At 39.1% G+C, this 24,668-nt stretch overlaps 1 protein-coding gene across 14 annotated transcripts in view; it reads left to right on the top strand.

Annotated features, from left to right (window-relative positions):
- Positions 1-11,159, top strand: part of mdga2a (MAM domain containing glycosylphosphatidylinositol anchor 2a) — a 308,605-nt gene extending 297,446 nt beyond the window's left edge. For 13 of the 14 annotated variants that reach the window (XM_053237458.1, XM_053237457.1, XM_053237455.1 and 10 more), the window contains 4 exons: positions 914-1,044; positions 8,494-8,596; positions 9,032-9,116; positions 9,997-11,159. In XM_053237458.1, the coding sequence (XP_053093433.1) occupies positions 914-1,044; positions 8,494-8,596; positions 9,032-9,116; positions 9,997-10,009 (332 nt within the window). In that variant the 3' untranslated portion in view covers positions 10,010-11,159. Of the gene's footprint in view, positions 1-913; positions 1,045-8,493; positions 8,597-9,031 lie in introns of all 14 variants that reach the window. The other variant, XM_053237467.1, reaches the window with a different exon arrangement.
- The last annotated feature ends 13,509 nt before the right edge of the window (positions 11,160-24,668 follow it).

The raw sequence follows: 24,668 nt of genomic DNA, 5'->3' as shown, positions 1-24,668 counted from the left end.
TGCTAAAAAAATAAAAAATAAAATAATAATAAATAAAATCCAATAAATAAATAAATAAATTTCTATAAAACTATACTTTCTGCTCAGATTCAGTCAAATGCTGCAAAACAGCGCTTCACAGTAGAGATGGATAATGACCCAAAATGTACTGCAAAAGTAACCCAAGAGCTTCTTAAGGCAAATAAATTAAATTTTCTTAAATGTCCAATGACCTCAACCCAATTGAGCATGCTTTTCACTTACAGAAGACAAAACTGAAGGCAGAAAGACCCACAAACAAACAGCAACTGAAGGCCACTGAAGTAGAGGCCTGGCAAAACATCTTAAGGGAGGAAACTCATAATTTGGTGATGTCCATGGGTTCTAGACTTCAGGCATTCATTGACTGCAAAGGATTTGCATCCAAATATTAAAAATAATCCTAATAATATGTTCATGTTAGTTTGTCCAATTACTTTTGAGCCTTTGAAAATGGAGGGACTATGTAAAAAATTGCTTTAATTCCTAAACAGTTAATGCAATATTTTTGTTAACCCACTTGAATTAAAGCTGAAAGTCTGAACTTCAATCCCATCTTGATTGCTTTATTTCAAATCCATTGTGGTGGTATACAAAGGCAAAGTTATGAAAATTGTGTCACCATCCAAATACTTATGGACCTGACTGTATATTCGAACGTGTTAACATATGTGTGTTGCAACATATAGTAAACAATTACCGAACAACAGTTGTCCTGACACAGAGAAGACCTATTGAAAAAATTGAGTCAAGAAATACAAAACTTTAGGTTCAAAAACAATGTCACATCTAGACTGAAACTCAAACACTCAGGTTTGATATTTTACCATTTATCATTATAAATTTCCAGTTACCATAACCAGTTCTGACCACTTCTGCTATTTTTGTTTCAAAGGCACACTGAATGTGTATTTAAGACAGAAGAGTCAGACTGGTGAGGACAGCCTTGTGTGGACCTTGAGTGGGAGCCAAGGAGACCACTGGAAACAAGCTAGGGTAAACATTCACCCTACATCCTCCTTTCAGGTGAGAATATCCACAGAACAATCCTAAGCATTGCGATTTTAACAGGCTGATAGTGAAAAACTGCTCACAGATAATTTATGATTTCCTGGAGATTAAATCTGCCATGTGTAAGATTATTTTAACATGGAAAAGCAAACATTATTGAGTCAGTGGAGGAAAAATTATTCTAAAACATGGTGTTGCCCTGACATTCCTTAACAGTAGTTCACAGTCAGAGGTCTCTGGTGAGATTGTGAGAGTTTTCAGGACACCTACTGTATGTCATACACCATCACAGATGACCAGCTTCATATAGCATCAATAGTGATCTAGCTGGCTAACACTTGAACACAAATTAGATCAGGTAACAAAACACACATTAATTTTTTCCTCACAATTTTTGCTAGCAAGCTGAAGTTAGCCAACTAGATAGCTACCCCTACTTACCCTGCATTCATACTAGTGAGCGACAAGTTGCTTGTGTCACTTGTAGTTTGTCTCTTGTGGGTGTGGAGTGAGTGCTACTGTTATCTCTTGTGGGCGTGTAGTGTCCATCCAGAATGTTTAGTTCCAATGAGAAAGGATAGTAGCCAGAATGTAAAACTTACAGCACATGATTTACTACAGTATGCACTTTATTTGTTTTTAAAATGTATTTAACATGAATTCTACTATTTTAATAAAGTGAAAAAAGTATGGAAATTGGTAGATTGATGTACAACACGTTTTAGATATTAGCGGATTAGCAGTGGATGCTAACTGTACTAGCAGCAAACACTCTCCAAAGACACCAATGATCTCTGCTACTTCCTTCCAATCTTTATTTTCTTTTAAGTTTCTAAACACTTTTACTAAGAGGTTGTATATGACGGCATAAGATGAAACCAGAGTTATAAACAGTACATAGGAACTAATTGCAGGTTGTGCCTAATTTGCATAAAGCTGAGAAAATCGCAACTCACTTCACTTGCCGCTTTGCCGCATGCAGCTGAAAATGTGGCTCCAAGCTGCATGTGTACATAGAAAATAAATGGGCTCCAGTCACTTTTCTCACTTGCTAGTGTGAACGGGCCTTTAACTTGACCAACTATCAAATGCCAAAACACAAAAATCATCTTTGCCAGCTTGCAAGTACTGGTAGAATGGAACCCATTTCTGAATGGTACTGTTACTAATGCTATGTAATAGACAAAGTTATTTTTTTGACACAACAGTATGGCAATTAGAAAATCTCAAATATTTATCAGCCTCAAAACTGCATAAAGAGAGCAAGTAATGTTACATTGCAGCCCTGCAAGTCCAGCATGCTATGACATCTGTGCATAGTAAACCCTTCACTTCAAGAAGAGCTTCTGTTTTGGTTAGTTAGAAAGCTCACACTATAGGTTCTACGCTGAATTCTGAATTCTGAATCCTGAATCCACAGAATGAGCACAGTTACACTGCTGCATCTACAATTTGGTCGACAATGCAAGAACAATGCAAGAGTTCTCTTGATCATACCACAGCAATCCAACAAGCCAAGCTAGCCAAGTAATATTAGTTTGTTAGTCAAAAGACAAGTGTAGAAACTGGTTTGGGAGGGTGCAGAGGAAGATTCACACTGCTCGGCGTGTGTATGGGTGTGTGTCTGTGCGTGTCTCGCAAACTCTGCCAGCTATCTCTCTCTCTCTCCCTCTCTCTCACACTAGTTATGGGAGTCAGTGAAAGCACAAAGAGACACAAATAAGTAGATTGACGGTAATAAAACAGGTGAGAATCATCACGCGTTACCTGCCAATTCAACCCGACTCCTCTCCATCCGCAGCTGATGCTCAACCATACCCCCCTGTTACATACCCCCACCACCTAAATCAGGCCAGGGAGCCATCTGACCTGCAGCTGATTCCCTCCACTGGCAGGAGAGGTAGTCCGCCACCACCATCTGTGCCCTTGAACCTGTGAACTACCTCGAATTTGAATGGCTGAAGTGCCAGATACCAAAAAGGGGGCAACACATTGGCATACTTCATGCGGTGGAGCTATTGGAGTGGGGCATGATCAGAACAGAGCTTGGGCACCAAAGCCACCGGGCTGCTCCAATCACTGTGGGACTCCTTGATTACTCCTCTGTCATCTAAACCCAAACCACCTTTTTTGTGTTCAGGTATCTAGTATGGGTGGCTGCATACCACCACACCTCGAGAAGTCAATCTGGTGCTCTGTGAGGTCTGTCAGAGCCAATTTGCAAGTAATTTAGATCTCAACATGGGTAGTAAAACAAGTACTACCCTCGTCGAGCTCTAAATTACTCACAAAGTCCCATAGTCGCGTACCCCTGTCATACAGTCAGGACTGTCATTCTTGGGCCTGACGCAAATTCTCTCACTTAGTCAAAGGTGTGGTGAAGAAACTCATCACACATCTGTTCCAAGGGGAACAGGTAGGGGGGTGCAGAGCCTTCCCCCCTCTAAGTCATCATGATTCGGCACAGACACTGATAGCCCTGGCACCACGTCCCTGGCCAGAGCTGCACACACCCCACACCTCACTACACTGTGGCAGGAGCCATCCACTACCATAATTTCTAACATTTTCTTAAACCCTGGCCAATAAATAAGGGTAAGGTGGTATGCGTTTGGCCACAGAAATTTATCAATACAGGCACCAGCGGATATTCGTGAATATCCCCACACACACACCTCACCTTCACCAAACATGCACTTCCCAATACCTTGCATTGAATCAGGATTGGTGGACTGAGGTCTCATTACACGCTGAGTCCCCAAGGCCTGTGTACTCCATTGTATACTCACCAGTATGCAGAATATTCCTCCTTGATCAGGGAGGCCTGAGGCTCATCAGGAATCCGGATCGGGGCTCCCACCTCCATATGAGAACACTGATCCTGGAAATACCCGGCTTCCCCACAGGGTTAACACACCTGCCAGGGCTTTGCCCCTAGCGGCATGGAATGTTCCCCATGGGGAGACGTTACAGAGGCAGGGGAGGAAAAGCGAGGTGGGAACTGGGTCCAGGGTGTTCGTTTCGGGGCCCCGGCACCTCGGTCCCGAGGAGCTGGAACCATGGGATAAGAAGAGAGGGAAGAGAGAGAGCGAGAAAGACCAGGGACACCTGGACCAGGGACCGCTGCCCAGTGATCCTCTGCCAGCTGCACGGCTTTGTCCAGGGAAGCTCGATGATCTGTTCTGTGTCCCGCTCCTCCACCATCAACAACTGGCAACAAGAGTCCCTCAGATCCCATTCCCGCAGAGCCCAAAGAGCTCCAGGAAGAACTCAGCATCAGCTGCTGTTTAGGGACACTGGACACCACTGGGCAAACAACTAGCTCATCTCAGATTTCTTTAGCTACTCAACTAGCTAATCACCATTTAACTTTGTTCACAAGCAGTTTAACTTATCTTTATGTGTTGCTATCCTCCTGTCAAGATAGCGCATAGGTGGGTTCACTGCACAAACAATACCAGTTTTCCATGAATCCATAACAATTAAACATTAAATATGAGATGTTAAATGGCAGTGTCAAAAGATGCTGTGATGAATATACAGTAAACTAGCCAACTGAAATAACCGGAAATGGCTAACCGGAAGTCTTGTACAAAAACCTTCAAACAGACTGAGCCCATCAGAACTACATGTACATGTAACCCCTGCTTTGTTAAATATTTGTGTTCATTTAAAAAAAAAATAATTCAAATGTTGAACCCACTACTACTTAGAGGCCTACCTTTAGAGATCTAATCTAAAAAATCTTGTCTGACCTAATGTACCTTTATTGACTTATCTGACCTAATGCACCTTTAATGAATAATACAGTGAATATTAAAAGTGGATAAAAAAAAGTTTTGTGTTGAAAAAAATTAAACCAAGATAAATCTTGTCAGAACTTGTCTCACCCTGAAGTGATTAATACTTGCAACCATTGGATTAATCTGTGCCGTGGAACAGTGTGAGACAACTCATGTTATGAAATGTTTCTCTGTTCTTTGCAATGGCAGAGTAGAAATGAAACCAATGAAATTAAAACCTTGTCATAGCAAGCATTTTGTTTAAGAACCTGCTATCCAAAGATCATGCCAGTTATATAGCCTGATACAGTCTGTCTAATGTTCACAAAAAAAAAAAAAAAAAATCTGTGTGCACGGAATCTATTTAATCAATTTTGTATTCATTATTCGGCTTCAGACTATTTTATATTAGATAATGTCTCAGATGTATGCTTTAAGGTTAATTAAGCATTATCTTTTATCTATGAAACAATCTTATCATCCTTACGTATTAAAGGCTTAGATTTACAACAGGCAGTGCTCTATCTGCCATGAGGATATGTTTTTCACACTAGCACACTTGCTCTGCTGGACAGTTACCCTGAAGATAAACTAAAATGCAGTTGGTTATAATCATATATGGGTTCAATACTGTCAAGCTATGAGTAGTTATAGAGGTGAGATTGCATGGCTTTGGATGCAGGCATTGAAATGAGAAACACTCTGGCTGGTCTGCTTGGATGGTGTGAAGAATCATGCCAATACAGCAATGACAATTATATCTGAAGAAATCAGAAGCTGTGACATATGTGCTGGAAGTTCAGCCTAGCCTAAATTTAGCTTCTGTGAGAGCCCTTACCTATATGTGTAACTATACTAGATACAAAATAGACGGTAATAACATCAATTGAAGTGTTATCAGAAAAGATAAGGTGGATTAAGTCACTAATGGTGGTTAGCAATAATCAGGCCAACATCAAAGTAAGCCCGTCTGGAAGCCCATCTGCAAAAAACACACACTCCATTAGGAGATAAGTGGCACTGCCCATTTCATGAATTCCTCAACTAAGCACAGCTAGCATTGCTTTTGTATGTTTAGTTCTTCAATTTCTTTTCTTTATATTTTGGCACATGCCTTCGTTTTGGTTTTGGTCCTGTCTCCACCCCTGCCCTTTCATTGGTTGACTGCCCTATTGTGTTCATCGTGTCTGTCCTTGATTAATTTGTCTATTTATACCCTATTGTGTCTTAGCATTTATGCAAACTCTTGTTGATAGTTTTCATGTATTTCAGAGCCTTGTGCTTTCTAGTTTCTGTTTCATATTGCAACCTTGCCTGTGTTACTGTTTATGATTTTGGATTATCCTTGTTTGTTGCTACCTGCTTGTGCTCCAAACCCTGCTTCCAAGTCTCACTACAATTCCTGGATTTCCTGTAATAAAGAACACACTGAGTTTACACGCTTGCATCCTGCCTATCTCTCCCACAGATTACAGTATAGGTCAAACAAAACTATCACTTGATATTCTTTTGTATTAAGCCTATTTGTACACACATAAAAATGTGATGTGCTAAAGTTCTATAGCGAGAACATAGATAAGTCCTGTGTGTGCTGTTCTATTAGTCTCCATAGTAACCTATTATCCAAAGTAGGACATGTGAACCATGCCTATTTTTTTAAAACTTGTCACCCCTAAAACTTGGTTCTAGGCCTTTAAAAGGGTTCATGATATATTAAGCCTGTATGTAGTTATCATAATCCAAAACAAGTAATACACCCCTAAGAGCCCATCATGCTTATTTCTGTTTCAAACTCTATATGCTGTGTAAAATTTGGCTTGTAGAGCCATTGTAGAGTCAGTGATTCAGTCAAGACCAGTGCTATGTAATGGGAAGCAAGTGCTATTGCCACTGAGAGAAAGACAAGCAAGCATTGTTTACCATCTAACACAGGATTGCAGATACCATTATGTAAAATTATGCTCTTATTAGGGAGCCAAGCACCAAAGGTGCACAGGCACCCTATTGTTATTCTATGTTTTCTTCTTTTTCTTCTTCTTCTTCTGAATAGGGAGTCTATGGAACCCATAGAACCATCTGGTAAAAAGGTGTGAAATTTGGCACACTGATTGGGGAGGGTCTAAGGAACATTCTGACCAAATTTGGGTCAAGTGTTGCCAACGATCTAGCACCACCATCGGATCAAATTTGGACCTAATTCAGAAGCACATTTATGTTCATAACTTTTGAACCATGTGTCCAAAATTTAAAAGGCATCCCTGGAGGGTTTGCTCGTAATGGACTAACAAATCTGATACTGACACAAAACCTGGTAGGCTTCTTCAGGACCATGACCTGAAGCTATGCAACAAATTTTGTGATAATAAAAGTTATAATAATGTGCCAAAAATGCCTATATCTAACTGCCATTTTTGCTACTGCTCCTCCAAATTTTGTCCAATCTTCACCTCATTTGGCTCACATCATCTTGAGACCTGTCTGAACAAAAGTTTTCAAAAGAATTTTGAATATTCCAAAAGGTTTGTCCATAATTTGGCTCACATCATCTTGACACCTGTCTAAGCAATGCTGGAGCAATGCCATCCTGCTGCCCATTTGTTTATCTAAACCTTTCCTCCTACAGAGAAATCCATCACTGTCTGTGGTCAAAACATAAACATCATGAGTGAAACTACAAATCACTCTTGAAACTCTTTGCCTAAAGTTATGGCTCTGCTTTCCTGTGATTGCTTAGGCAACAGTTGTAGCATATCTGTGAATGTGTGGCTCAGCGAGTCTGGGAGCTTGGCCCATGAAAATGCTTGCAGCTTTAATTATTCAGAGAAAATTTCTGAACACTCTCTGCAGTGTTTCAGGTGTCAATTTAGGTGACAGTTGTAAATTTAGGAGACAATTCAACAGTTCTATATAGGTCCAGTAAATATATCATTTTATATATATATATATATATATATATATATATATATATATATATATATATATATATGTGTGTGTGTGTATAGTACTGTGCAAAAGGCACATGCAAAGAAATGCTGTAGAGTAAAGATGCCTTCAAAAATAATGAAATTAAATGTTTCTACATTAAAAAATACTATAAAGAGCAGTAAACAGTAATAAATGAAACAAAGTCAATATTTGGTGTGACGATCCTTCGCTTTAAAAAAAAAAAATAGTAGTCTCAGGTACAATTTGTGCAGTTTTATAAGGAAATTAGCTGTAAGTTTTATTGAGCATCTTGCAGAACCAGCCACACTTCTGGAGACTTTGACTTGCACACTTGCTTCTTATTTTTGCAGCAAAACCCAGCAGTCTTCATTATGTTTTTTTTTTGTCTGAAAAGTGGTCTCTTATGTAATATGCTGCTTTCTTTATATACAAACATACAAACATTTTTCTGTAACATTTAATTTTGTGCTGAAAAACTAATGTTTGGAAATCTAAAAAGTTTTTGTACTGAATCAATAATGTAAAAGTCATAAAATAAAAATCTATAACAAAGTTTGCACTAAAAAAAAATAGGACGCCTAAGACTTTTGCACAATACTGTGTGTATATATATATATATATATATATATATATATATATATATATATATATAATTTATATAATTTATATAATTTATTTTTTTTAATTATTATTTGTTTGTTTGTCTGTTTGTTTGTTTGTTTGACTATTTGTGTAGATGATTTTGGAAGGCATTCGTGGTTCTGGCATTGAAGGCGATATTGCCATAGATGATGTTGCCATCGAGGAGGGAGAATGTCGAGACCCACCTCCTAATAGTAGTGAGTATACAAGAAAATTATTGTTAATTGTTAATTATTAATAGAATGTGAACCTTCAAGTTCTTGTTTTTTTTTAAAATAGGAATACCATTAATATTATAAATGTTATAAAATTTTATCTATTAGCAGGACCTTTTAAGTGAATTCCTGAGTGATTTTTCCAAGTACTTAATTTACAGTTAATTATATATGACTAGAATTGTGGATGATATAATGGGTTCTGTTAAATTTGCATTAATGTAGGCACACTGCTAAAGGAACCATGATAAAATAAATTTCAAATTGAAAATACAGTAAGATATAAATAATAAAAGATATAAATAATTTTGCTATAGTACATAAGACTTTTTTAAAAGGATTGAGCAGTGGGAAGGAAATGCACTGGAAATTGTGTTTGAGCACGTGTGTATCTTGTGTGTGTGTTTTTATCTATAGACCTTAGGTCCCTGGCCCCTTCCGCAGCAAAGCATATATGGAAGTTGTGTATCACTCTGCTCTTGGTCTTGGGTGGCCAACGGAGGTGACCGTGTTTTAGAAAGATCCATTCTGATTCTGACATTTTGGGGATTTTGACAGACCAGTACTGTCTGACAACTACCAAAGATCAATCTGGTCTGTAAGAGAAATCACAACTCAAAATGTATAACCCAGAAGGTGTCAATCACTAAGTAACAAATGATGAGCCCATTACAGAAGACCATGTAGGGTCAGGATTCAAAAGCCTATTATATTTGCTGTAGTTCTTAAGATTTGAATTGCTGTGCCTGGATTCTTTAACAACAATGCATTGAGAAACTGCATGGGAGAATTTTCTCAAAGCACAAAGACACAATATTTATTTTCCTGAAGATATTACTTTGTTAAGTGTCTCTCACTGTGTTTATTTTAAAAGCCACATTATGCCAATATATGATACACTTGGATGAGTTAAAGCCCCTGCTTATTAGTTATAACAAAATCAATTATAGAAGTTATCACTTATTTGTAAATAATCATTTTCTTATTATTTATTGTTTCATTATAAATAGTCAATTCAATAGCAAATTAACATGTTTTAGATTATGTTTCCCCCCACATGTATTTAAACTGATTGTAGTGCCTGACATCTGTAATGTTTTTAAAAAGAAAATTATGCTGAATTGGGCTTAACTCTTGGTGATTTTCTTATTTTTCCCTAAATCTAGCTCTGCTGAGCATTGGCTAGGACATGGATTATTTATAATACCATTGCAAAACCAGACACGAACTCTGAAGTTAAACTTTTCCTGTTGTTTGCTATTTTCACTCCATTTGTTTCTTTACTATATTTGTTGTTTGGGCCTCATCACTCATATCAGGTGTATTAATATATCCTAACACCCTTTCTCTGAGGATCACTGAGTTGACTTTTTTTATTTTAGCATGGCTCCATAAACACAGGCTGCGCTCTGCCCACTGAATTACAATCTGTGCCAGTCTGAAGCTGTGCCTGCAACAGCAGTTGTTTTCTTGATGTACAGTAGGAGACTGTCTTTTTGCAAGACCTTTCATGAGGCCCCTCGACTTCTGCTGCCTGCAATGGAATCAAGTGCCTTCAGAACTTCGTGTAACATCATTCTGTTTAAATACCTGCTGAGCAATTGATCTTCGCCATATTTATAACAACAAGACAAAGTGCAAAACTGTAAGAAGTGAACATGACAGATGGCTGACCCCAGTACCACATCCTGTCCCACCACAGCTTGTTATTCACATCATATGGTCATTCTTTTGTTTGACAGCCATTATTTTAAGGCTTACAACCTGTCATGCTCCAAATCTTACTGAGGTGGAGAAATTGAGAACTATGATAGAATTATTGGAGGAAAAAGACTGTTCCTTACACAGTGGACATCATGTATGAAAGAGACAGATCTGTGCTCTGGGTAAAAAGAAATACAGCTAGGAGGGTCACTGTGAAATCCTTCTTCACTTCAATAAGTGTCTTGTGCTGTTGAAGATTTTTTTTAAAGGACTGAATGGTACAAAGGCTGATATGTGTTTTATCTAAATAGTCTTAATGAGCTGGGTTCATCAACTTGGATTCTTACAAATACATATTTTATTATCCTGCTGATTTTACACAAACTCTTTAAAAAAAATCTCTGAACTACCTGAGGCCATCTGTTACCTTAACCAGCTGGTTTTTGGAAATGTATTGTTCATAAGGTTTGTTTCTGGGAAAGATTAGTTTTCCTCCCTCCCTCAATATGTTGTTTCAGGCAACATTTTGCTTTGTTTTAAAACGTAAAATTCCCTCTTTATTCTTGTATTATTAAACAAAATATAATATGAAACTATAGTACCATATTATGAATATGACAATGTAAAGTTTATTAGATTTATATTCAAATATATTGGATAGGACCTCCTGTCCAGAGGAATTCACATTTTTAAACACTCATATGAAAAAGCACAACATGTAATCACTGTCACAACACACTAAACACAGTACCTCCCACAACCAATACGTTTTTTCTTAAGGAAGGACTCCCCAGTAATGTGATATTTTAAATCTCCGATCAATAAAAAGATTTCCTGATAATGACTGGCCTCTTTTTGTTTTTTGTTTTTTTTAGTATGCTTAATTGATTTTCCTGAAAACTTCATAGTTTTTCCACCAAGTTCTCACCCCATGCGTTCTAATGGCTGCTATTTTAGATGTCACTTGCTTTAGTTATAATGTTTAACAGCATGTATTATCTGCACTATACATAGTGTATATGGTTAGTAGCATTTTTTGTGTAAGTAGTTGACCTTATGAGTATTTATTACAGTATAGAACCAAAAAATGCAAGCATTGGTGATTTGCCATGTGGAAGCTTCTTTGCCTTCACTAAAATCATTATTTTCTAGACACCAGTCTTGCATCAGCACAGGTATGTGTTGTTATACTGGAGAGTAAGTCTAAATTTTGAGGAAAAACAGCTTGAAGCAGAAAGCAGTACAGTTTTTTGCTTTTTTCTGATATACCTAGAGTTAAAGGTGAAAGTAAGCCAGTACGGTCAGGTACTGGCAAGACATTTCCTGCTGGTAGCAAAAAATAGTCTAATTTGTCAGGTGGAGACTATATTTTTTAAAACTGGAAATGTTCTTTACTATGTTACATTTAACCCTCAGGTCCAATTTGCTATTAAATGTACAGGCTCACAAGCACTGCGGGCTGTTAGGGGGGGAAAAAAAGCCTTGCAACCGGCTACATTTAACGTCACTCGCATTTTATCCCATCCTCCTTGCTACGTCCTGTCACTCAGCCAGTCACTCAGCACCAGTCAAAAGTGTAGCTAGCTACATCCAATGTGCATACGAAAGCTCTGCATACCATCAATAACATGCCGAAAAAGAAAAAGGCTTGTCAAGAAACGCTGATCTAGCTAATTAGCTTACCAAGCCATGGTGACGATGATAGGACACTCAAATATCATTTAAATATTGCATGCGCTCTCTCTAAAAAAAAACGGATAGAGACTACACAATATGCGACAAGTAAATATTATTTTCCCTCCCACCCAGATGGTGCGCACATAAACGATCTTACTTTTGTCAAAATCCATGTGATTCACTCTGAACTAGCTACTGGTTATATTTCCAAAAAGGTGAGATAAACAAATAGCCTTAAGGTGGCTTTGGTCAAGTCATTATCAACGATGTGATCAGCATGTTTGCAACAATACATCGAATGCACAGAAATGTGATCGAATGTCTATAAAAAATATTCCAAATGTTAAAGCCTGTTTAAAATTTAAAATTCCAAAGATTCCGGTTCTGGAAGAAATTGTTATGGGCTCAGTGTTAAATTATCACTTCAGGACTACCAGTACAGACAGTTCCACAACAGACAGAGAGTTGTGGAAGTTATTACAGAATATTAAAGCCAGGTTTATACTAAATACTTCATTCTTTTTTTTTTTTTACTAAAGTGAAAGTTATGGTTTTGGAAAGTGTGTTTAAAATAAAAAAAAATTGCACTACCATTTTTAATATGCTGTACAAAGTTTTGCCTACTTTTTTCATTAAATGTTCTATTGTGTCAAAGCAAAAATATTAACTTATTAACTTAATTTATTACTGCATGTAATAATAAAATATATTTAATGGTAGCTTTATGAGGCAGTCTTTGGTCCTATATCTATGTTCGTCATATTCTGATAGCTACTTGATACTTAAACTGATAAAGTGCATGGGTTGTTGTTGTTGTTCCTCTTTTGGCTGTTCCTGTTAGGGGTCTCCGCAGCGAATCATTGGCCCGCGTATATTTGATTTGACACAGTTTGTATGCCCCCCGCCCCAGTTAGGACTGGCACTGGCACTGAGAGCGCACTGTTGCATACTGGGGTTGGTTCCCTGGCCGGGAATCGAACCCAGGCTGCAGTGGTGAGCACGCTATGGCCTAATCACTAGTCCGCCAGGGACCCCAATAAAGTGCACGGGTACATAATGTATTTTAAATCAAAGGCAATCTTCCCATTTTCATGTCAGATTGATGCACTTAAATGTTAAAGTTTTGAAAATTTTCAAAAAAATTAGTCTACATGATTTTGATTATGCGACTATGACTGAAAGGCATAAAAACAGGCATAAAATAGTGCACCTGATTGATACATAAAAACCCGGGGTGGACTTGTTTTTCTCATATCAAGTTGCCTTTTAAACGTAGGCTACAGTTCAGCGTTGCTTTTCTTGTTACACAAAGAGCAACATTATAAAATGGATTATATGCAATATAAAAATCTAAAATGTATTTTCTGATTATTTTCCACAATTTCCCTTTTGATCAATCTATTGATCACAATAATTTCCCTAATCACTAATAATCAGAATGCTAATAAAGGGATGATTCGTAGCAACATGATCCATAGTCATAAGATTAAATAAAGCTGTTTAAAACTTCATGTCTCCTCATTCCCCAGAGACAGGAGAAAAAACCCCTTCATATTTCCAGTCGAAGTGGGGGAAATTCCCACCATACCTGCTTTGTGCACTATAGTGTATTCACCACCTGGGTTCAGCAGAGGACTACAACACCTAGATGAATATAGCATTACTTAATAAAATGTGGATCACATGACTAAAGATTATTATCTTTCACTAAAGTTTAACTACTTACTTCATAATTAGACAGAAACATATATTTTTGTAATCTTCAGGGAAAGGTATCAGTGTTAAATTGTTCATTTGTTTCAGTGGAACCAATTACGGGGTCCCTCTGGTTAGGCAAATTCCATTTCTGGTTTTCCCATACCTGATGTTAGTTCGGGTGAATTACAATCTCCAGGAGATGGGTATGGTAATCAGTGGGTTATTGCAACAGTTTGAAACCCAGGATTTTGTTTGGTCAGTTGAACCAGGGGATCCCTTTCAATAGCTTTTGTCTCCCTGAATAAGTAATACGGCAATAATTCTGCTCTCTTCCATCCAAATAGGAATGGTTTTAGGAAAGAAATATACTGATTTGGTGGTCATTAGTGTTGTCAGTTCAAGATCCCTATCTTATTTTGTTTGTTATTTAGAAAAATACTGTCACCCAGATCACAAATGTATTTTTTGCATGCCACAGTGATGTCATTGTGTGAACTTATTCAAATAACATCTTTTACATTTGTTTAAAGAGTTATAATACTTTGATATCCTTTCTCTTAGGCTTTACTCTACATCTGTCCATCATACGTTCAGTGGGGTTGACAAAACCGCACCTTTCTTTCGTCAGCTCAGGTGTGTTCAAAAGTAACAGCCTCCTGGCATTGGTAATTAAAAACAATGAACTAATGAGCAAAGTATGTAGTCCGTGGGGAGTGTACATAGTAGTAGGAATGCCCATCGTTGTGGTTGATGCTTTCTTGTAGACAAATGCTGTGGCTGCTAAAGATCTTTCGCACGGGGGAAAGCATCTTTTGACAGAGTCAAGCTGACATCTAAACTGTGCAACTGGGTGGTTGTCCGGGTCGCTTTGAGTTAGAACAGTGTTCACAAAGCCATGTCTCTTTGGCCACATACAGAAAGAAGTGTTTAAAAAAGCGCTATACAAATAAATAAATTTAGTGTAGTTCGTGTTGGCTAGTGCCGGTGCTGTCAACAGTGTTTGTTTTAGGGCCATGGTAGTCCAGACCACTTGATTGCCATCTGACTCTTTGAACATGTCCAGTAATGGTTTGGTCATGGACGCATAGTCACAAATCCACTGTCTGCAGAAGCCCGTCATTCCCAGGTAAGACAGAAGCTCTTTAGTTTAGGCATTTGTAGTATGACTTCAATTCTGTTGGGAGCCAGCTTCCTGCTGGCTCCCAAGAGTAGTCTCCCCAAGTACTTGACCTCTGTCTTAAAGTACTGTAACTTGGCTTGGTCTAAATTTTGACCCTTCTCCGCAAGATGTAGTTTGGTTTAGTAGTTTCTGTGAATCTTCTTGGCACCAAACCCTCGACCTCTGCCTATACCCCATCTGTGGCCTCCTAAATATGGGGCTTGTACACAGACCTGGACAGGTATGGGGTAAGGGATGGTAACATCATGCATATCAGGGGTTACTGGGACCTGTATTTCCTCTGGCATTGCTATATGCAGTATCATCTTTCTCTTCATGTTTCTTCTGTCTGTATCTGTTGACATGATGGATGTGTTCTTTAATTTCAGGCCATGGTTTCTTGTTCAGGCCCAAAATTTGGCTCAGTTCCCCCTGAACTTTTTAGGTACAGTCTTTATCAGGCAAATTAAGAACAGTGCTCTCGTTGTGTTGCTATGGTCCCATGGCTCAACAGTCTTGTTTCCATTTGGTTTGAAAATCTATGATGAATTCCAGGATTCCAGAATTCCAGAATGTCTCCATATTCTGCCAACTTACAGTGGGTCCCTTTCAGTGGGGTATTGTTCCCTTATTACATCCCATAATACATTCCTTTGCATATTAAAAAGATTCTCATTGTGGCAATTGGTGCTAACAGGCTGGCTTCTGTGAAAATTTTTTTAGTCATATTTTTTCCTGATATGTGCATCAGCATGGTTTTAATGTCTCCTAGAGCCAGGCACTGCCCTGCTGTGTCTGCCTCAAACTTGGTTATCCAGCCCTGTCCAGCCGTTTCCAGTTTTGGTAAGTCGCTCGCCATTCCTTTCATATTAGCAAAGCTGCATGGCACATACCTAGGGTTTGTTTTGGTGCTCAATATGGGGAGCTGAAAAGATGGGGGCTCTGCACAGAGATAATCATATGGATCATTAGTTCCAGTACCCGTCAGCTCCATTTCGCATTCCTCGTTTTCTGAGCCTCCTTAAGCTTTACTCCTTGTGACCATGGAATGAGTTCTTGTCCTACTGGGTTTTTATTTCTTTCTGGCTTTGGGGGAGGGTTCTCTACAGTAGCACACAAACTGTGTTTAATAGCTGTATGAGTGCTTTCCAAGATCTCATGTAATAGTGCATGGTCTGGTTTCTCTGTGACAAGTTTAATCTGCCAGAGCTTTTGCATCTTTCAACATTTCTCTGCAAATTTTCTTCTCTTTTTTCCTCAGTTGTCTCATTAATTGTTTTCTCTTTTACATTTATGGCATTTGGCAGATTTTTTCTTTTTCTCTTTTTCTCTTCTTTGTATCCAAACTTTAATTTCCTGCTTAGTTTTATGCGAAGGTCCACATTCCCTTTGTCATCAGTTGTTGCTTCACTATCTGTATACTCTGTAGAGGCACCCTCTTTCTCGCTGGCCGCGTCTCTGCTGCCATTGTGTGGTTGCTCTTGGACACAGCATGTTCCCACAGTAGTTTCTCTGCAGCTGACATCCTGTCCCTCCTGCTGGTAAGGAGAGGTTGAGGGTGGGGCTTGTTCTCTTTCTGATCTCACGTCACGCCTGCCCCTCCCAACGAGCAGTGACTTGGAATAGGGGCTGTATGCAACTGGATTTTCTCCTTCACATCTGCGTGGACAGCCTCGGACAGTTCTATCCATGCCTTTAAACATTATATCTCCTTCCAGTTCTAGTCCCTCTTCTTCTTTTATCAGTGGATAGATGCCCTTATAACGAGGTGGGGATGTGCAAGGCATTCCTGTCAGTGTAGCTGGTGCATCTGGCTTCAAAGATGTCACTTCTTTTGTCTTTTCCTCAACTCTCCTTTTCATGTCATCAAATTTCCTTTTTTCCACAGCTTGTCTTTGTTCTGCTGCCTCTCTCCTTTCTTTAGCTTTATCCTTCCAGAACTGTAAAAATCTTAGCTTCTTCTCAGCATTTCCTGGTTTGAGGGTTTTTTGTTTCATAAACTTTTCCACTTCTGCAATGCATGATGGGTCAAACGTGCCATTTTCGGGCCACTTGGAAATGCCTTTAGTCTTGGCTGTCCATTTTTTACTCTGCTTAGTAATAGCCATCCCTCAGAAGAAAAATATATCACAAACTTCTTCCAGTGAGTCTTTATTGTTCCCTAAGCCTAACCATGCCCTGTCTACTTATCTTTAGTCCTGCCAAATTAGTTTACAGAAAATGTCTTCTACAGTTTCTCTTATTTTTCTCCTACATTCTGTCCAGAGGTTAGCCACAAGTCCCTTTTTCCAACTAACAAATCTTTTGGTGATCCAGATCTCACCTATAAGTGGGAAGGGGATAGGGATCGGATATTGTAAGATAGAATGTCTGATGTGGGTTACTGCCTTTGTCCACTATGTCACCCCAGTCTATATTTGATGCTGATATCCAGGCAGAAAGGGGTAATCTGACCTTAGCTCCAACCTCACTCTGCAGTAAAGTGTTGGTCCTTTGTCCTTTAGTGTACTCTTATAATTCTATCTCTCTTTGTGCTGTTACTGACTTTACTTATTATAGTAGTCTTTCTACGACCATCCACAAAACACCACCTACAGTACAAAAAATTGCAATAAGCCAACAAATAAAAATTATGTTTTCTCTAATCCTTTAACACACAAATTTATATTTTAGCAATCCGCCATTAGTATGACCCAGCTCTTAGTAAAAGCCGTCCACTTAAGCAGACTATAATCTTATACCTGCAATTTTATGATTCATCAATAATCAGGTTGACACACTCTTACACATTCTACCACTCAGACACACACACACACAGGTAGGTACCCAGCTTAAAATTCAGATAGCCAACAAACAATGCACTGGTTATACAATTTTAGTAACACACCCAAAATGGAAAATACTAAATTTCAGATATCCATCAAACAATGTGCTGGTTATACAATTTAAGTAACACAAAATGCTAAAAATTCAGCTGGCAAATGAACAATGTACTGAATATGCAAGTTTACTTAACACACTCAGAATGAAAAAAATGCCAAAAATTCAGATAGTATAAACAAATAAACAATGCATTAACAGACTAAAAATGAAAAAGTGCCAAAAATTCAGATAGCAAATAAGCAATGCATTAACCCACTAAAAATGAAAAATGCCAGAAATTCAGCTAGCAAATAAATAATGCATTAACCCACTCAAAAAAACCCCAAAAAACTACAAATTCTGCAATTATCCAAATTTAATTAGCACGTTAAAAATAAAAATTTAATTAGCACACTAAAAATGAAGCTAAAGTTCTGTGCTGATTATACTGCCATAAATGTAAATGTACAAAAAAGTAAACAGCCCCCCTGCTGAGATTGCTGTAGCAACACTGATCACGAAATGCACCGCTCAACTCACACACCTAGGCCCAGCACTGCGAGGGGGAAAAAGGGAGCATTGTCCCACAGATCTGATTTGTGCCCCTCAGTTTCATTTTTGTATTCATATTTACATAAGCTACATTTAGCATATATGCATAATAAAGACGCTCATCTTTTGTCGCCTGAGATTCAACCGCTGTACGGTAACCTCACAAATAACGTGATATCGGTTCAGTTTGTTTGAGCTATACTGTGTGTGAACTTCAGAGCTGACAGTGAGTTTGAAGCATTGTGGGCACAATGCAAGAGGAGCAACCAGTGATTTCTTCCAAACAGCGAAAATACATGAGTGAAGGTCTTGAGCAGTTTGTAGTGGGAAGTTCCGCTGGACAGAATGATGAAGCAGATGAGACAGAATGCTCTTTGAATACTATCATCAGAGAAATGTCAGCACAGTTCAGTGAACGCAACAGCCAGTTGATCCAAGCACTGTGCGAGCTCGATCCTGGGAACAATGACTTTCTGGACATTAAAACAGTTGTAAGCATGGGTTCTTCTTCTTTATTGGATACTTTCTGACTCGTGCCACATTTGAAGTAACAAAAATGATTACTTTATTTCCATTTAGCTTCTTCCATAACAACAAAAGGCATCAATATTAGAATAAAACTTAGACAAAGTTTAGTTAAAATAAAACTTAGATTGTGACTTCAGTCAGACAAGGAGTCACTCCCTGCTCTACAACCCATACTTCCCTTTTTTTCTGGACCGCCTCCCCAATACAGTTTCCCTCGCTACTGCCCTCTTCTGGCTGTAAGCTACTAACACTTTACATTACACTATGGCAAGTATACAAAAACATGATACATAACATAAGCATCTATAAGTACATAATGAAGGTAATCTCTAAATCTCTAATGTAAGCACCACTCTTGGACGAAACCAAAACATATATGATGGATGCTGAATTCACTGTCACTCGACAGTTTGTACGAACTGAAATCACTCATTTTAACAGGGATAAATGGAACCCTCTTGATGTACTGCAACAGTTCTCTTTGATGGCCGCTTGAATTCCAGTGGTTTACACTGTGCTCAGACACGGAGTAACTTTTGGCGAATCCACAGCCACCTGTGAAAACCATTTTTCCACCCTCATTAATGTGTTCACTCAGCACAGACTGAGCATGTTACACCAGAGGAAAGCACAACTCATCCAGCTAGCATTTGAACATGATCTAACTGCAAAATTCAAGGAGAAAGAATTGCAGGATAAGTTACTCAGGAGATTCAACCCCATTCAAGGAGATTGCAGCTCTTCTACAAAGGTAGGATATCTGTCATTACGCTGTGTTTAAAAGAGGAAACTTTGTTAGTCCGTTTGTCTGGTTCAAAAATCTGTCTTACAAAAGCAAGTCCTATCTGTGTGTATCGCTGATGTAAAGTTAAGCCCTCTTGACAATTTCACATGCCCCTTCGTCCTTTAGCCGGGCCTGAGTACCAGCAGCATTAATTCCTAATGTTTGAGAACAGTGCTAATAGCCTAATACTTACTGTATATAGCCTATATAGGATCTAATGCAATAATTGGAATAATATATTTTTTCTAAATTGTTATTTCTGAGTTTGAACTGTGTTCTTTATCATTCAAATAAATGAAATTTGCTGATATTTAAATCATGTAAAAGTTCTGATTTAATTTATGTGTTAATTTATAAAGTCATACACATTCTATGGTCATTTTATGTAAATGGGCACAGTCAATTGTGAGCAAAACATGGGCTGGTATCTTGTTAAGTTTGAATTTGAAGACAACATGGAAGGACCTTGCAACTTCAAACACATTAATAACCAGTGTTATGGGCCAGTTTAGTGCGGAACCAATTGCAGAAAACCCGTGCTTGCTGAGGAATAAATGGGCAAGCATGGTTTATACAGTGGTGAAATAAAGGTTAAGGGAAGGGTTTGGGTGAGATTGGTGCACTTAAAAAAAACACCCCCAACCGGGACTCAAAGCAGGGATCGCCATGCTTTGAGGCATGTGCGCTAACAACTGTACCACTAGGTGGATTGGCTGCAGTTGGGGCAGGCACGGCTACAAGGCAGAGTCAGGAAAAGGGCAGGAAAAAACAAAGAAAGAAGATGTCAAAATGTTATACTCAAACAAAGGATCTTTTTACACCTTAGAAATCTTCAGGAGGTCATATAAATATATATACATACACATATATATATATATATATATATATACACATACATACATTTATTTATTTATTTATTTATTTATTTCTGATGACAGACTCTATCCTTCCTGGTATGAAGAATACCAGTGTTGCACAAATTTCTTCAGAGATGTTCTACCAAAGGTGTTCTATTAGATTCAAGTCAGGCGACATACATGGCCAGGCCATAGTTTTCACTTTTTTCTTCTTTAGAAACTCTTGCGTGAGTTTGGCAGTGTGCTTTGGATCATTTTCATGCTGGAATATTCCTCTTCTTCCAAGCTTCTGGAGACTTGGAGTCATCTTGTCAGCCAGTATTTTGGTATATCCACAGGCATTCATGGTGCCATCTATAAATGTCATCTCCCCAACACCTTTTGCACTCATGCAGCCCATCATCACACTCCCACCTCCGTGCTTCACTGTCAGGACTATGCATTCACTGTGGTAGTCCTGGCCATGTTCATGCCAAACATGCTGGACCCCATATGAGCCAAACAAATTTATATTTTTCTTATCATTCAACTGATTTACAGTTGGTCACTGTTCTTCTGATCTATAGTTGATCTTTTTCCATCTTTCTGTGGTCTCACAATCAGGTTTTTCAGTTCCTATGGTTCTTTTCCATATGGAGCCATGATTCAGACATGCAGATAGATACAGCCCATATGTCCAAAAATTGAGAAAGTTCTAGTGTTCACAGGTAATTTTATAACCATGCAATTAGGCTAACTTGAAATCACAAGTATACTCAATTTTGTTTCATTGTTTTGTTTTTCTCACTTGTGTGTCAGTGATCACAGGTGTATTACTTTTGTTGCATTGAGTTTCCACTTTGGGGTGTATATTTTCAATGTAGTCTTTCTTAAATATTTGCTTTTGATTGTTCATAAGAGGAAATACTCTAGTTGTCAACTTAGAAATAATGCAATTCTTAAGAGGTGATACAATTTTAAATCATTTGACATTTAAGTGATATTGCAAAAGGGTATACTCACGTCTGTTGAATACTGTACAACTTGCCCGGGGGATTGTGCCCCAGATCGGGTTCTTGCCGTAAGGCTTCAATGACGGCCGTCTCGAGAGCCCAGTGGAGCAGAGCCACAATTTGAGGGGATGGGATAATAGGCTCAGGCTCTGGACCTGAGGGAGCCCATTGAAGGGAGAGGGCATTGGGCTTACTGTTTTTGAGCCTGGCCTATATGACACGACAAAGTTGAACTTGCCAAAAAACAAAGCCCAACTCGCTTGGCAGGGGCTGAGGCACTTGGCCTGTTGGATATAAGCCAGGTTCTTGTGATCAGTCCAGATCGCAAATGGATGCTTAACCCCCTCCATTCCTCAAGGGCCAGCTTAACTGCGAGCTCTCCCCAATATCATAATTTAGTTCCGTCGGGGTAAGCCTGTGTGAATAGAATACACAGGCTGGAGCTTGCGAAAAGGGCCAGATCGCTGCGAGACAACCGTTCCTCCATCAGAGGCCTCTACGACAAACGGTTCCTTTGGATCGGGCAACTGGAAGAACGGGGAGCCTGTAAGCCTGATAATTTTTTCTCTTCTTTTCAGTAGTGTCAGTAGTGTATACAGTTGGGGTCATAAGTATATGTCAGCCATTTCCCCCTCGCGCTCAGTATCCGAGCACTTAGCACGCTGAAGCTACCGGCAGCGCGACAGCACAAGCTGCCGGGTTAGGACATTGTTTACGTTAACATGCGTGTTTTGTTTTCATTCATGTCCTGTCTCCTCCCCTGCCTTGTCATTGGTTGTATCTTTCATGTGTCATTTCCTCTCTCACCTGTTCCTAGTTCCCCCTTGATTATTTATTTATTTAAACCCAGCGTGTGTCTTTGTTCGGGGCACAGTATTGTTCAGTGTTTCGCTGCCTTACTTTACCTAGCCATTTTGTTCTGCGTTGTTCGCTCCGGTTTTTGACTTCTTGTTCTGTTCCCTCGTTTTGTGCTTTTGGATTATCCTCGATATTGCTGTTTGTACATCACCTGACCCTTGCCTTTTTTGGATTACGTTTTGAACATTGTTTTGGATTTGTCTGACTAATAAAAACGGCCTTTTACCTGCAATTGCATCCATCTCCACTTGCTGTTACATGACAGAATACTGCACCTTCATTATATCACAGAATACTGGGCCAACCAGTTGCTGCAGGATGGCGAGAGAGGAGCTACGCGAGGATCACCATGCTGGTGTTCAATTCAGTCCACTTCCTCCAGTGGACTTTCATGTATCCCCCAGACCCCTTCAGCAGCTCTGAAGACATTTTTAAAGGATTCCTGCTGCAGAGCCAATTATATTTTGCCAGCCTGTTGAACCCCAAGCCCAAAGAGAAACAGTGGCTCATATTCTTGCTGTCCCAGTTCACTGGTGGGGCCCGTCAGTGGGCGGAGCTTCTGGTCACCAACCTGGTAACCATGGGCCTAGAAAGCATGGCTGAGGTCATTTGTTTAATGAGGGTGATTTATGGGAAGGGGGACTTTTGCTTTGATCTTGAAAAATATTTGGGGAGGGACGGCAAGGCCTTCCAAGACCAGCTCACCTCTGTGGCTGATGACACCGCCTCCCAAGCCTGGTTCCCACGAAATAACCCCGGGGATCATGTCTCAGCCCGGCCGTCTGACTGCAGCAAACCTGTCGCCGACCCACCACCTGCTTCCCACCAGTATGCCCCATGTCTGCTTCCCAGCTCCAGAAGAAGCCCACAACAAAAACAATGCCTGCCTTGGGAACTTGGATTGTGAGTGGACATTTTGCCTAGGGGGGGCAGGACCGCTGGTGGGGGGAGTGTTGTGGGGGGGGGTCTGTATTTCCCCCTCACGCCGAGTTTCCAAGCGCTCACCTAGAATGCTGCACCTTCATTATATGACAGTTTACATGCACCTAGCAGAATCTGCAAAATGTTAATAATTTAAAAAAAAAAATAAGAGGGATCATTAAAATTTGCATTTTGTTTTTTATTTATTACTGCCCTGAATAAGCTATTTCACATAGCAGATATTTACATATAGTCCACAAGACAAAATTATAACTCAAGTTACACAAATTAACCAGTTCAAAAGTTTACATCTGCATGATTCTTAATACTGTGTGTTGTTACCTGGATAATCAAAAACTGTTTTCATGTTTTGTGATAGTTGTGCATGAGGCCCTTGTTTGAAGTTAAACTGCCCACTGTTCTTCAGCAAAATCCTCCAGGTCCTGCACATTCTTTGGTTTTCCAGCATTTTCTGCATATTTGACCCCTTTCCAACAGCGGCTATATGATGTTGGGATCCATCTTTTCACTTTGAGGACAACTGAGGGACTCGTACACAACTATTACAAAAGGTGCAAACATTCACTGATGCTCAAGAAGGCAACACAAAACATTAAGATCAGGGGGATGTAAACTTTTGAACAGGATGATCAGTGTTAATTGTTATTATTTTGTTTAAAGATCTTTTTTTTCATTTAGTACTGCCCTTCAGAAGCTACATAAGATATTTACATGTTTCCAAGAAGACAAAATAATAACAATTTACACTGATCATCCTGTTCAAAATTTTACATCCCCTTGGCTCTTAACGTATCGTGTTGCCTCTTGAGCATCAATGAATGTTTGCACCTTTTGTAATAGTTGTGTACGAGTCCCCCAGTTGTCCTCAGTGTGAAAAGATGGATATCAACATCATAAATGTCGAGTACGGAAGAGTAACACCTGATTCTCACATTGTCCTTTTACCATATTTCAATAATATTTACCTGATAACTCCATCCAGCCGCGTATTTAGTGAAAATTATAACCTAATCACGCATTAATTCACTGCAGATCCCATGCAGCTAATGGCGACCATGTTTGTTGTGGGCATTTGCTGTTCCTCAGCCACACTCCCATAGTGCCTTGCGAGGTAGCTTTAGCATTTAGCTTGCAACTTTTCCCAAAGATAGAGCACTTTTTCCCAAGAGAGAGAGCAAGAGAGAGAGAGAGAGAGAGAGAGAGAGAGAGAGCACTTTTTTCCCCAGAGAGAGAGAGAGCAAGAGAGCACTTTTTCCCAGAGAGAGAGCAACCTTTTTTTTTTTTTTTTTTTTTTTTTTTAAGTTCCTTGCCCTGGGCCACCGTAGCACTGTCTTACCTCAATGTGCTTCTTTAAATTTGATTTGACATTTCATCCTGTATGAATCACCTTAGGTCAAATGATTTGAAACATCGCCTCCAAATAAAGCCATGGATGGACAGA

Source organism: Pangasianodon hypophthalmus, chromosome 10 (assembly GCF_027358585.1).
Source record: "Pangasianodon hypophthalmus isolate fPanHyp1 chromosome 10, fPanHyp1.pri, whole genome shotgun sequence".
NCBI classification, from domain to species: Eukaryota; Metazoa; Chordata; class Actinopteri; order Siluriformes; family Pangasiidae; genus Pangasianodon; species Pangasianodon hypophthalmus.
This window is presented reverse-complemented; position numbering and strand designations above follow the sequence as displayed.